At 43.0% G+C, this 14732-nt stretch overlaps 1 protein-coding gene and 1 pseudogene across 1 annotated transcript; both read left to right on the top strand.

Annotated features, from left to right (window-relative positions):
- Positions 1–5800: 5800 nt before the first annotated feature.
- On the top strand, positions 5801–6915 carry LOC141848315 (uncharacterized; annotated as a pseudogene).
- A 1212-nt stretch (positions 6916–8127) lies between these two features.
- LOC141848316 (uncharacterized) lies at positions 8128–13293 on the top strand. The gene is given in 11 exon segments (XM_074736353.1): positions 8128–8223; positions 8226–9969; positions 10026–10322; positions 10459–11643; positions 11715–11831; positions 11892–11970; positions 12084–12336; positions 12417–12472; positions 12569–12638; positions 13004–13059; positions 13107–13293. Coding segments are annotated over 11 exon segments (4140 nt in total).
- Positions 13294–14732: the final 1439 nt, after the last annotated feature.

Consider the following 14732-nt stretch of genomic DNA (forward strand, 5'->3'; position numbering starts at 1 on the left):
TTCTTTGAGAAGGAGAAGTTTCATAGTGGAAGGTTTTGTGCTGTGTGTGGATCCTTGGATTAGTCACCTCGCAAGAGGTGGATACCAAGTAAATCGAACGGGTTAGCGTTGACATCTCTTATCTTGTTTTGTTTTTGTGCTTCCACTGACGATTTTGCAGGCAAGAGCGAGAAACGCTATCCACCCCCTCTAGCGAACACATCAGTCCCAACAAGTGGTATCAGAGCAGGTCCCTTTCGCGTGAACTAACATTCTACCAAAAAATCAAATGGCGTTTCAAGAGGGATACAACACTGCACGACCTCCCTACTTCGACGACAACAATTTCGCATACTGGAAAGGTAGAATGGAATACCATCTAATGAATGACATTAAAAACTGGTTTAGCATTGTAGATGGATTCGAGAAATCGAAGGACGCTTCTGGAGCTCCTCTCCCTACAAAGGAATGGTTGAAGGATATGTGCAAGAAGGCTCAAGCAAATGCAAAAGCCACAACCACCTTGCAATGTGGGCTTTCCAAAGAACAACTGAGTAAGGTCGGATTATTCGAGTCAGCCAAAGAGCTCAAGGAGAAGCTCATCGAACTAAACAAAGGTTCAAGCGAATTAAGATGAGCCAAGAGGGATCTCTTGGTAGGACAACTCCAAACCTTCACAATGAAGCCCAACGAGATGGTAAGCCAAATGCACAGACGATTTAAGGAGATCGTGAACGGTCTTCACGTTATAGGTGAGAAAATCGACAATCAAGACTTGGTGAGGTATGTACTTTAAGCCTTTCCCAAAATCACTTTATGGGTATCGATGGTCGATGCATATAAAGTGTCAAGGGATCTTTCCAGTGTTAAATTAGATGAATTATTTTATGAATTTAAATTGCATAAACAAGCTAACTTTTCTACCAAAGAGAAAGGTATAACTTTGGTTGCAGAAAAAAGAAGAAGAGGGAAAAGGAGGAGCCCTCATTTGAGTCCGACCGAGAGTCTTCTGATAGCGATGAGGAGATGTTTGCAAAGGAGTGATGGGAACCTTGAAATTTCGCTCCGTTGAATTCTTGTTGGATAGAAATTTTCTGGAAATTCTTATCAAGTGACCCTCATAATCAATCAACTAGGAGGTTGATTGATGCATTAAGATCATTGGGCTCTTGTGTTTGGTATTCAGGGTCCATACGAAGAAAAACAATTTACGCAGCGGAGTAAATAAATTGTACCTTTCTTCATTGAGATGTGTAAGAGACTTTTACCCGAAGACCTCTGATCTTTTGCTGTATTCCTCCGTCCCCGAAACCCAAACTCATATACCATCCCCGTCGAGTATCATAATTTAAATACCATCCCCGTCCCCGTCGGATTTCGGGTATCCAGCGAGTTTCGGGGATCCCCGCGGGTTTCGGGGATCCTCGCGGGTTTCGGGGATCCCCGTGGGTTTCGGGGATGGCTTTCCCCGTGGGTATTTCCATGAGTATCCCCATACCCATACCCATCCCCATCCCCGTCTTGTTTAGATCAAGTATAAAGATAAGTGAAAATATTTTGTTGGAAATTAAGACTTAAGATTAACCTCCAGAACCAAAATATTTCCAATTTCCAAATGTATTTATATATATATAATATGTTATAATTAATGTTATAAAATATAATGTGTTATAAAAAATTTATTATGTATAGAAATAAATAGAATATGTTTATATATATAAGATTAAATATTCAAAAGTAATTTAAATGTTTGTAATAGTCTAGGTGGTAAAATCTCTTTCTCTTAAATAAAAGAGTGGTCACTACAAAAAAACACTGTTTTAGCAACGAAATTTTGCAACAAAAAAAATTCGTTGCAAATTTGCAACTAATTTTGCAACGAAACAAATATTCGTTGCAAATTTGTGTCGAAATTAGCAACGAAAAATAATTCGTTGCCAAAATAGCAACGAAATAATTTCGTCGTAAAATTCGTTGCAAAAATTATTTTCGTTGCAAAATTCGTCGCAATATTTCCAACGAATAAAAAGTTCGTTGCAGATTGGCGACGAAAAAATTTTTCGTCGCAAAATATAATAAATTAGCGACGAATCAAAAATTCGTCGCCAATCAGCGACGATTATTTTTCGTCGCCGATTGGCGACGAACAAATTCGTCGCCGATTGGCGACGAATCATAGTTCGTCGCCAATCGGCGACGAAAAATAATCGTCGCTGATTGGCGACGAATTTGTTCGTCGCCAATTGGCGACGAAAAATAATTCGTCGCCAATTGGCGACGAAAATTAATTCGTCGCCGATTGGCGACGATTTTAGCGACGAAACTAAGTTCGTCGCGAAATTTGACTATTTTTTCCCACCTTCCCGTTCATTATGAACCGCAATATATATCTTAATTTATAACTGATATTTAATGGAATAACACATACACACATGGACAACCTTTTTCTTTTACAATGTCGTACCAGATTTTATTAATTATTTTTTCTGAATAGGTTGGGGTCAGTCGAGTGCTATAATCCAAGGAATGACGTATTGACACATCGTAGCCTATTTTGCTATATAAGAAAGGAAATCTAACTGGTTATATACTGAACGGAATATACGCTATTAGTAAAGGAGATGATAGCCAAGATTCGTTAAAAAATAGTGGAAAATACATTTTAAACATGATTGGGTAGCTTAGTCGACATTTGGCGACGAATACATTTTCGTCGCCAAATTCGTCGCTATTTGGCGACGAAGTAACATTTTCGTTGCAGATTGGCGACGAAAAAAATTTTCGTTGCCAATTAGCAACGAATTTGGCGACGAAAATCAAATTCGTTGCCAAAATGTCGACAATTTGTAAGATAAATGCCCTCTTCATCGCGAAAATATATTTTTTTTAGCTTTTTTCAATATCTTTCATGTTGTAGGCAGTTCGTTGAAATGAGAATTATATTCATACATGGTTTTAATATTTATTTTAGGCCGATATAGGAAAAGAATGGTTGTATACTAATCTTGGATTCAGATCTCCAAAAGCTTCAATCCTATTTATAGATTATGTTTGTTTATTGTGAAGCTATTTTTTGATATGAATCGATTTCAAGAGATTTCGCGGATGTTTGGATTGAATGATGACCATAACTCAGAAACTGTTTTGAAGACTTATCATGTTATAACGATAGACGGAGAAATGTATAGTCAAGTTTGCGACAAATTTAGCAACGAAAAACTCATTCGTTGCTGAATTTGCGACAAATTTAGCAACGAAAAACTCATTCGTTGCTGAATTTGCGACGAAAGTTAGTTCGTTGCAGATTAGCAACGACTTTAGCAACGAAAATTATTTTCGTTGCTAATTTGACTAAAAATTACCCCCGTTGTTTGTGGTCAAAATGAATTCTCTTATATTTTGTAACTAACCCATTATAAAGACATCATAACAACGTTGTCAAATAAATTAAAATATTTTTAAAAAATAGAATAACATTACCAAATTTCGCATTTCAGCTCCTTCTTTCATTTGACAAGATAGTTAAGAAATGGACACCAGATGAATTGTGTTATCTTTTCTTAATCATTTTTCGTAAATAATAAATTAAGTTTCTAACTGGTTGTATACTGAACGATATATACTCTATTGGTAAAGGAGATAATAATCAAGATTTGTAATAAATTGCGTTTGTGGGTTGAATATGAAGTGGAGTGGGATGTTGTGTAAGGTTGGCGACGAAAATCAGATTCGTTGCCAAATTTGTCGCCATTTGGCAACGAAAAACTGTGTTCGTTGCCAAATAGCAACGAAAATTATTTTCGTCGCAGATTTGCGACGAATAGATTCGTCGCAGATCTGCGACGAAAATCATTTTCGTTGCAAATCTTGTAATCGATCACCGAATCGATTACCAAACATTCTGTAAAAAATGAGATATCCCACAGCCACCGTAATCGATCGGTTGATCGATTTACGGTAATCGATTTCTTGATCGAATTATGCGACGAAAATAATCGATCACCGAATCGATTACCAAACATTCTGTGAAAACCGAGATGTGTTGTAAAGTTGGCGACGAAAATAAATTCGTTGCCAAATTCGTCGCCAATTGGCAACGAAAAACTATGTTCGTTGCCAAATAGCAACGAAAATGATTTTCGTCGCAGATTTGCGACGAAAATCATTTTCGTTGCAAATATGTAATCGATCACCGAATCGATTACCAAACATTCTGTAAAAAATGAGATATCCCACAGAACCCACCGTAATCGATCGGTTGATCGATTACGGACCTAGGTAATCGATTTCTTGATCGATTAGAGGCCACGCTTTATTGAGAAATGCATTTACGTCATTTAATCGATCATTTGATCGATTATTTTGAGCTTTAATCGATCATCCGATCGATTAAGAAATCTGCGACGAAAAAACTTTCGTTGCAAAAATTTTCCCGAAATTTTTGCCCGGGAGAAATTTTTCCCCAAATTTTTTCAATTGGCGACGAAAAGATGATTTCGTCGCCAATTTGGCGACGAAAAATTTAATTCGTCGCCAATTTGGCGACGAAACGTTTAATTCGTCGCAAATTTGGCGACGAATTTGGCGACGAACTAGATTTCGTCGCCAAATACCCTAACTTAACCATTCACCCCGATCCCCTTTCTCCTTACTTCGCGATTTTTGCTGCTGCCGTGATTTTTCTCCGCCGAAACCCTTGCTGCCGCCTCCCCTGCCGCCGCCTCCCTAGCTGCCGCCGCCTTCGTCGGTTCCGTAGCTGCCGCCGCGTCTCCGTCGGTTCCGTAGCTGCCGCTCCGTTCCGCCTCCTTCTCGGTAAATTATTTTCCCCTTTTTGCTTGTTTTTCGTCGCACAGGGGTGACGCCGGCGGCTGGCCGAGCCTGGTGACCGCGCGTGAGCTGCTGGCCGCGGGAAGCCGGCTGGTGGCCGGCGCCACCTCCTGGCTGCAGCGGGTCGCCGCCGCCAGCTGCTGGTCACGCCTGGTGCCTGCTTGGCGCCGGTTGGTGGCTGCTGGCCACCGCCAGCTGGTGGCTGGTGGCCGCCGTTGTCCGACGGCTGGTACGTGTCTGCTGTCCGGCGCCTGGTGGCGGCTGGCCGGCGGTTGGTGGTTTCTAGCCGGCTGGTGGCACGGGCGATTAGTGGCCGGTGAAATCCAATTTTTTTTAATTAATTATCTTTAATATTCTTATTAATTAATGCTGTAATATTATTTTTGCAGGTTTAACAAGTTGTTTCGGTGAAGTTGTTCCGGTCTGAGGTAATTTTTACAATTTTATATAGTAGTTTAATAGTTTTTATTAGAGTTTAGTTATAATTCGTTAGAAATCATTAGAAAATGTGCATAATACTATATTTTAACTTATTGACTTCAAATTTATCATAATTCGTATAACTGTAAATTTTAATCCCTATAATCATAAAGGGGTCGCGGGAGGTGCAAATTTCAGGCGGTGTTTAGCGAATAGGGAGTCTCCTGCAGAGGCGTCGGCCGCCGTCCGTGATCCTGCCGCCGTCGGGCCTCTGGTGCGGCGCTAGGAACCCACGGGCTCGCCAGCTGCGTTCGCTGCCCGCTGTGCGAGCCCTGCGCGCACGCGGCTCTGTCCGCCGTGCGTGCCCTGCGCGCACGCGGCTCTGTCCGCCGTGCGTGCTCTGCGCGCGGTGCCACAAGCCGTGGGCTTCCTCTTTGCGCACCGCCTGTGCTCCGGCAGCAGCCAGTCCTTTGGCGGGGTGCTAGAAGTCCGGCGAGCTCCGCCTGAAGCTTTGGCCGCCGGGAGAGCTACACACGCGTCCTGCTTGCCGCAAGAGATTCGCGCGAGACACTGCATGCCGGGAGGGGGTCTTTTGCGAAGAGGACAGTCCCGCCCTCTGGCCCTCTGGCTGCTGGCCATTCTGATCTGCAGGAATGGACCCAGCACAATTTCCTCCCACATGCAGCAGCGACAGAAGGGGAGAGGTCGATCAGCCACCTCCTATGCAGCAATGCTCCGACCAGCTTCACCTAGAGCATCAAAGAAGACTTTGAAGATGTAGGGGAGGATTACAAGCCTGCCACGATCTACAACGACAAGCCGGGGATTTTCTACACAGAAGAGGAGGTTGCGGGGATGGCTGAACCATTCAAATTCGCCTTGATTGGCAAGTTCTCGGGTATGAAGCCTAAACAGCAGCTGGTTGTTGGAAGCATTCAGAACGCTGGGACTCTCTGGTTTCTACAACATCAGATTTCTGCGCTCAGGATACATATTCATGCATTTAACAACAAGTGAAGATATGGCCAGAATTTGGACTCGGGGTATTTGGTATATTGGAGGAGTTCCTCTTCGGATTTTCAAATGGACCCCTAACTTTTCTTATACTGCAGAATCTTCGGTAGTGCCGGTATGGATTCAATTTCCTGATCTACCAATCCACATGTTCAATAAGAAGGGTTTGTTTTCGGCGGCTAAAATTGTGGGGAACCCAATAAAGATTGATGAAGCCACGGCAGATTGCTCGAGATTATACCATGGCCAGGGTGTGTGTAGAAATTGACCTCATGAAGCCAAAGGTGAACGAATTTCTGGATTGGTATCGGCGAGGAGAAAAGATTGCAAAGGGTGATATATGAGCGAGTACCAAAGTATTGTGTGAAATGCCTACATTTGGGGCACTCGGAGGAGGAATGCTATGCCAATGGGAATAGGCCAAGGCCACATCGGAATATTGGAAAGGATGATGCCAATAAAGGGAGGGAGGATCTTCGGGACTTTCTTAATCGAAGATATACAACAGGAAAGGAGAAGGAGGCGGTCGAGGAACAGGTTGAGGCACAGGATGGTTTATTGAAGAATACAGGAGGAGAGAGGCAGGCATGGATTGAGAAAAAGGGAACTTCCAGGGTGCAGGATGCAAGGAAACTCCACATGGGAAGGAGACAGGGAACAGCTTTCAGGTTTTAAATAATTTGGAGGAAGGGGAGCATATGGAAAGGGAGGCAATGGTAGGGGCGGCAAAGCAAATAATGGAGGTGGAGGAAGAGGAAGGTGATGAATCCAGAAATGAGTGTAACATGCAGAGGAATTCGAAGCCGAACAAGTTGGTGGAGGAGCAACAGGAGGTTGGACAGGCAAAGGAGGCTCTGAGGAAGTGTTGGTGGTGGAATCTGTTGGTCAGCAAAGCAGGTCAATTAATGGGGGAGTACAGCTAGGTACGCTGCAGCAACAAGTAGCGAACGAATCCAGAGCAAGGGGAGGTTGCTGGAGTACCATCAGTTGACGGTCCCAGCGCCATCAGGGGGAGGATCTTATCCAAGGGGCACCTTTGTGCCGTGCACTTTAAATCAAGGTCCGGTAGATTCAGATCAGTGGGGAAGCATACCTTCATCGGCAAATCAGGGGGTATCAGAGGGTATCCAGAGTTCAAAGACATTTGAGGAAGATGAGGAGTCTGAAGGGGAGGAGGGGGTGCAGCTGCAGAGAACCAACTCCCTCGACAGGGAGCCAAGTATTAATGCTGAACAGCCTAACATATTGAATGATGCACCTACTATTATGGTTCCAAATAGGCCTTTAAACCGACAGGGAAAAACTGGAATACAATAGCTCCTTCTGGTATGATGACTAGGAGTAAAACAAATAGTCTACGAGCTTCCTCCTCCTCTAAGTTTAAAATGTCTGGACTTATATGGAATGTTAGGGGGATAGGGAACAATGCTTCTGTTCGGCGGTTGTTATATTTAAAGAGGATGCATCATTTAAATTTCATAGGAATACTGGAACCATTTATTGATCTTGAGGGGAACTTCATCTCTAGGAGGCTGGGATTTGATTTTGTGGTGTCAAATTGCTCTGGGAAGATATGGTTTTTATGTGATCATAACATTGAATGCACTGTGCTGCAGGACCATGATCAGTTTCTACATGTCAAGCTATGCTCACAGCTTTTTCCTACTGAGTTGTTTGTTACGGTGGTTTATGCTAAATGTGCGAGTATGGAAAGGAAGGAGTTGTGGGAGAAGGTGGTAGAAGCGAGTCCTTCTGGGGATGCGCTATGGATGGTTGGGGGAGATTTCAATGTAATCACAGGCCCTAATGAACATTCGATGGGAGTTTTGGCAAAGCCAGGTGCGGTTAGAGAGTTCAATAATTTCATTATGATGGCCGGTCTGCTAGATGCTGGGTTTGTGGGAGATGCGTACACATGGACGAATGGTAGAGTGTGGAAAAGATTGGATAGAGTCTTGATATCTCCTACTTGGAGTGCTAAGAACTTTGGGGTGAAGGTGGAGCATTTGAGTAGAGCGACATCAGACCATTGCCCTTTGCTAATATCTTTTCCAAATTTTATGCTTCATAAATCATCTTTCAGGTTTCAGAAGATGTGGCTAAAGCACGATGGGTTCCTTCTTACAGTGCGACTGAATTGGATGCTACCTAGTTATGGAGGAGGTATGCAGAAATTACAGTTAAAATTAAAGCGGCTGAAGAACCACCTAAAGTGGTGGAATGCAGAGGTTTTTGGGAACATCCACGAGAAGGTACAGGGGGCGGAGGCAGATTTTGCTCTGGCTGAAAAGAAGTTTGAGGCAGATCCGTCGATGGATAATAAAATGCAAATGGCAAGGTCTCAGGCGAATCTACAAAAAGCATTATACATGGAGGAGGAATTTTGGAAGCAAAAAGCAGCAGTTAGGTGGATGGGAGAGGGGGAGAGGAATACAAAATTTTTTCATCAGTTAGTGCAGAAAAGAAGACTGGCTGGAAGAATATTTCGAATTTGGGAGGATGGTATGTGCAAGGAGGAACCGGAATCAATTAGAGTGTCAGGAGCAGAGTATTTTGAGAAGCTACTGTCGGTGGACGACGTGGTACTACAATCAGCAAGCATGGAGAATATCCCACAATTGATAAGCATGGAGGAGAATTCGATGGTCTCGGCCACTCCCAGTATTGAGGAGGTAAAGCAGGTTGTATGGGGGATGTGTGCAGATAGTGTTGCGGGGCCAGATGGGTTTTCGGTGGCATTCTATGTGGCTTGCTGGGAAATCATCAAATTGGATGTATATGATGCAGTAGTGGAATTTTTTCAGGGAGGTTCATTTCCAAGGGGTATGGCGGCGACTACATTAGTGCTTATCCCTAAAGTCGACAATGCCCAAAGGTGGCAGGAATTTAGACCGATTAGCTTATGCAATGTTTCAAATAAGATAATATCTAAATTGATAGCTAACAGGTTGAATAAGCTTCTGGATAAAATCATTTCTCCTATGCAGAGTGGGTTTGTGGCTGGAAGAGTAATATCAGACAATATCCTAATGGCGCAAGAACTCTACCACAAGATGAACTATCATTCTAGGGGGGGTAATTTAATCTTGAAGTTAGATATGGCAAAGGCTTATGATAGAGTCCAATGGGACTTCTTAATCCAGATTATTAGGGCTTTCGGATTTTCAGATGCAGTAACTAACTTGGTGAGAAGGTGTATTGCTGATTGTTGGTTCTCGGTGCGTATTAATGGGCAACTATCGGGTTTCTTTCAGTCAAAGAGAGGGTTACGTCAAGGTGATCCGATCTCCCCGCTACTATTTATCATAGCAGCAGAATATCTATCTAGAGGGCTGGAGAACCTATACAGCAAATATCCACAGATGTATTATGCTACAGGGTGCGATCTGAAACTCTCTCATCTAGCATACGCGGATGATGTGATGATCTTTGTGAACGGGTCTCTTAATTGTGTTAAAAAACTGATGGACTTCTTGAACTCCTACATGCTTTGCTCGGGGCAACTTATAAACACTTCAAAGAGCTCCTTTTACCCTGCAAAACGGATCTCTGAGGCCAGGAAAGCACAAATTTTGATGGTGTCGGGTTTCAGAGAAGGGAGTGGTCCTATATTATACTTGGGCGTTCCTATTTTTTCTGGGAATAGGAAGGCAATATATTATCAACCTTTATTGGAGAAGGCAAGGAGGAAGTTGTTGGGATGGAACATATCACGGCTCTCACATGGAGGTAGACTAATTCTAATTCAAAGTGTTTTATGTTCACTTCCAGTTTATTTATTACAGGTGTTACTACCCCCAAAGTCAGTGCTAAAACAACTGGAGATGATATGCGCAAACTTTTTCTGGGGATCTTCGGCGTCAAAAACGAAAACTCATTGGATTTCTTGGGCGACGATATGTGCACCAAAACTAGAGGGAGGTTTGGGGGTAAGAAGGCTGCAGGATGTATCGATGGCGGTTTCTTTGAAGTTGTGGTACAGGTTTCGGGGACAGAGTACTCTTTGGGCAAGGTATCTAGTGAAGCAGTATTGTGGTGCGACATCCCCAACAGTGGTGTCTCTCAAAGGGAATGCCTCCCCGGTATGGAAAAGAATGGTGAAAATGCGAGAAATGGCAGAAAATCATATAGGATGGCTAATTGGTGATGGGCAGCTGAGCTTTTGGTTTGATGGGTGGCTGGATAGAGGACCATTATACCGATGTTGTGAAATTTCAGGAAACCGAGAGGTGAGGGTCTTGAAGTTCATGGGAATGGATGGTTGGAATGGAGACGAGCTGAGGGCGGTTCTGCCGCAGGATATGGTGGAGGAGGTGGCTGATTGCTCAGTGCAAAGGGGAGAGGTTGATAGGATGATTTGGAAGCCGTCACCGAAGGGGTCATTCTCCATGAAGTCGGCATGGAATTGTGTGCGGGATCAGCGGCAGGAGTGGGACATAGGGGCGGCACTATGGAGCACATTATTGATCCCGAAAATATCCATTTTTGGTTGGAGATTTCTGTTGAAAAAACTGCCAGTGGATTCAATCCTACAGCAAAAAGGAGTGAGTTTGGCCTCTAAATGTCAGAATTGTGGGAATGTGGAGTCATGGGAACATCTTTTTTTCCGGTGTCAGGTAGCTATGGAGGTATGGAGTTATTTTGCGCATCGGTTCCGTGTGAATGATTGCTGGAACATTGAAAGATGGAAGGTGGGAGATAGATGGCAAAAACAAGGACATGTCAGAGAAGCCCTTCCTTTTTTGATTCTGTGGTTTTTATGGATAGCGCGTAATGATGCGAAGCACCGTCAGATTACCGGGGTGGCACAGAAAATAATAGACAAAATATGGCAATATGTGGTCTGTGGTATGGCGGCAGGATTAATAAGAGGAGTGCATTGGAAGGGTTTCTCGACGGTGGCGAGGAATTTTGGGTTGGAAGTTAGGAGGAAGGTGGTGAATAAGGTATCTGTGGTTAGATGGAATAAACCTGCAGCAAACACATACAAGTTGAACACGGATGGCTGCTCAAAAGGAAATCCAGGACGGTCCTCTTATGGTTTACTTATAAGGGACCATGAGGGTAGGGTGATTAAAGCGATGCATGGGGAAATAGGAGTGGGATCTAACATCATGGCGGAATTGGTAGCGATATGGAAAGGTCTGGAATTGTGTAGAGCACATAACCTCTTCCCACTATGGCTGGAGTCGGACTCTTTGGCGGCACTTCAGATTATTCAGGCGCCTACTTGTAGTTGGGAAAATCGACATGTGGTCCGAAGGATACAGGAGGCAATTCGGAAGTTTCAAGTGACATATTCTCACACCTACAGAGAGGCGAATATGGCAGCGGATTACTTGGCAAATAAAGCTTTTAAGTTTGTTGGTGATAGAGTGCTGGAGGGTGATGCTATGGACAGAGGTTTGTTTGGGATTTGCAAGTTGGATAGATTGGGAATACCTTACATTCGATGGTCTTCAAAGCCGGGTTAGGGATGAAGGAGGGTTGCATGGGGTGGTTGAAAGGTGTAACGGTGGAGAGATATGCTAAGGGTGATAGTTACAGTGGGTTTTGTGGCACGCTGGAATTTCAGAAAATCTGCTTTTCAGGTGATCGCTGGAGCCGGTTGGGGGAATTTCAGAAAACCTGTTCTGTGGTTTCTCGTGCAGGTTGGGTTTTCCAAAAGGTGACAGCTAACATAGGCTTTATTGGATGCATTGCCAAGGGAGGAGGTTGTATGACAAGATGGTTGAGCTGTGGGGTTACTGTAGGTGCTGGTTGTGGAGTGGTCATTCTGCTGCAATGGCGGATGGGTGGGAGATGTTGTGGTTGGTTTTATGGTGATGAGAAGATGCGGATAGGTGGGGGGATGCTGATAAGAGGAGGCTGGATAGTGGTGGAGCTGCTGAGATTGCGGTGGCAAGACTCTGCAGGGAATCTTCAAGGGCTGTGGAAAGAGGTAGTGTTGCTGAAAAGGCATATGGGGGGAGCAGCACAGCAAGATCGGAAATGTTGATGGACTGCACAGAAATTTCTGATGGTGCCGGTTGCTGTCCTGTTGGTGCCGATTCTGCAAAGGGCGGTGGCGTATGGTTGCCTGGTGGAAGTGGTTCGGTATACTGGTTTGCATGGTGCAAAGGTGAATGTGGTTGTCGGTTGCATTGTGGAAGTGGTTCTGTACATTGGCTTTGCAGGTTGCTGGAATCCGAGTATTGGCAACATTCTGCAAGGAATTTTGTTGGCACAGCAGGTTGCTTTGGTCGGTTGCATAAGTCTCGGGTGGACAAGTCTTATATCTGATACAGGGCTGATACAGTCCCTGTATCAGATATGCAGTGTGTATCAGATATGCAGGGCTGATACAGTCTTATATCTGGCACAGCAGGTTGCATGGAATTTCTGGTTTGGTGGACATGGTTTGTATTTTGATGTAGCTGCGGAATTACATATGCAGTGTGTTTTGATGGTTGTCTGAAATTTCAGCAAATCTGGGTTTTGATTGGAATCAAGTATATACTGGTTAATTATTCCAAGGGGTAATAGATATCAAAACTTTAATGGAGGCTCTACCAATGATATTGTTGTTTGAGATTCTTTCAAAGTGGAGGTGTGTTTTGATGGCTTGCTGGAAATGCAACAAATCTGATTTTGTTTTGTTTTCAAGTACAGGCTAGTTAAGTATTTCAATGGGTGACAAATCTCAAAAACATTTAATGGATGCTCGGTCAAGGAAATTGCTGGTTGAGATTTTATCAAAGTGGATGGTATGTCCTTTAAATAGGTTATGTTTCTGCAGTTGGATATTCCAGCTAAGTGGTGGGCTTCATATGTTGGATGGTGAGCTGCTGATTTGTTATTAGTGCTGGATTCTTGAATTTTTTCAGCACAGCACAGCTTTTTTCTGTTGATGCCGGCAGCAAGTTTCAAGGTATCTGTTGTATGGAATTGCTGGTAAGAGTAGGTGCTGTTTGCTGGATAAGTTCTGCAATTGATACATGGCTTTCCTTGGTTTCTGTGGTGCTGGCAGTATGCATTGAATTTTGTAGAAAGGGGGTTGAAGATGAATTGTGATTGGTCGGCAGTAGGCATTCTTCAAGAAATTGTTGTATTGCCTTTTCCTTGTCTGCTTTGGAAATAATTTGGCAAGGGGAAGGGGGCTCTTTGAAGTTACATATGAAACTGGAAAGTTGCTGAGTGGTGATGTGTGCTGCGGTGGATTGGCTTTTGATGGAGAATGATTTTGTTGTGGAGAATCTGCATGGGTTGGCTGCTGAGGTGAAATAATCTGATACATGAGTTCTTGGGAGAGAAACTAACATACTTTCGTGTATAGTTAACGTAGTGGGGTTGCATGTAAAGCTTTTTGAATTCCTTAATGTAATTAAGTGTAATAAGTTGTGCTAGAAGGTCAGGTTTGGCCCCCCTTCTAGTATGACATTTCATCTTTTCAGTAATAAGATTCAGTCTTTTCAAAAAAAAAAAAAAAAAAAAAAACCCTAAACCCTAAACCCTAAACCCTAAACCCTAAACCCTAAACCCTAAACCCTAAACCCTAAACCCTAAACCCTAAACCCTAAACCCTAAACCCTAAACCCTAAACCCTAAACCCTAAACCCTAAAACCCTAAACCCTAAACCCTAAACCCTAAACCCTAAAACCTAAACCCTAAAACCCTAAACCCTAAACCCTAAACCCTAAACCCTAAACCCTACCTTAGTTATCATGGATGTGTATGCCCTTAATCCCGATATAATAACAAGCACATATACTTAGTATGTATTTCTTTAATTCATCAAAGGGTGAGATTTATCTCGTTAAATCAAGAGGCCCGATGAGTTGGGAGATAATGCTATGTATATGGTGTGTTGTTGATTATAGAAGAAAACTATGTCCTTATAATTTAGGCTGATGATGTCCCCTTGAGGAGCTCATAAGAATTATTATGTAAACCCTGCAGGTGGACTTAGGTCCGCATGATAATAAGGTTGAGTGGTACTACTCTCGGAATAAGAAGTTAATTAATTGAGTTGTCAGTAATTTAATTAATTGACGGACATACGATATCTTAAATACAGGGAGATTAATGCACTCATGGTAAGAAGGAGTCCATATTATAATATAGGATTGGTCCGGTAGTTCAATAATAACCGTTTAGTGGTATGGATTATTATTGATGGACTTGAGTTGGGTGTTTAGGGAGAACACAAGAAGCCCAAGCCCATCAGGAGGCCATAATCAATTCCTCTTCTAGGTCCCTACTGTAGCCTCTGGATAAAGTCTCGAATCCACCTAAAGGAATTCTGTAAGAGTTTCGGGTAGAAAATTCTGTTAAGAATTTTTCGTGTAAAAAAATTCTGTTAAAATTTTTTCTTGTGTTAAAAATTTTCTGAAAAATTCTGTTAAGAATTTTTCTTTGTGAAAAATATGTTAAGAATTTTGTTGGCGATCTGGATCTCCGTTCTACGATCCGGATTCTATCCGCTCCGAAGAGCATAGAACCCCACAGAACA

The sequence above is a fragment of the Curcuma longa genome, chromosome 17 (genome assembly GCF_044706935.1).
Source record: "Curcuma longa cultivar G26 ecotype Majalengka, Jawa Barat chromosome 17, ITB_CL_G26_1.1, whole genome shotgun sequence".
NCBI lineage: Eukaryota > Viridiplantae > Streptophyta > Magnoliopsida > Zingiberales > Zingiberaceae > Curcuma > Curcuma longa.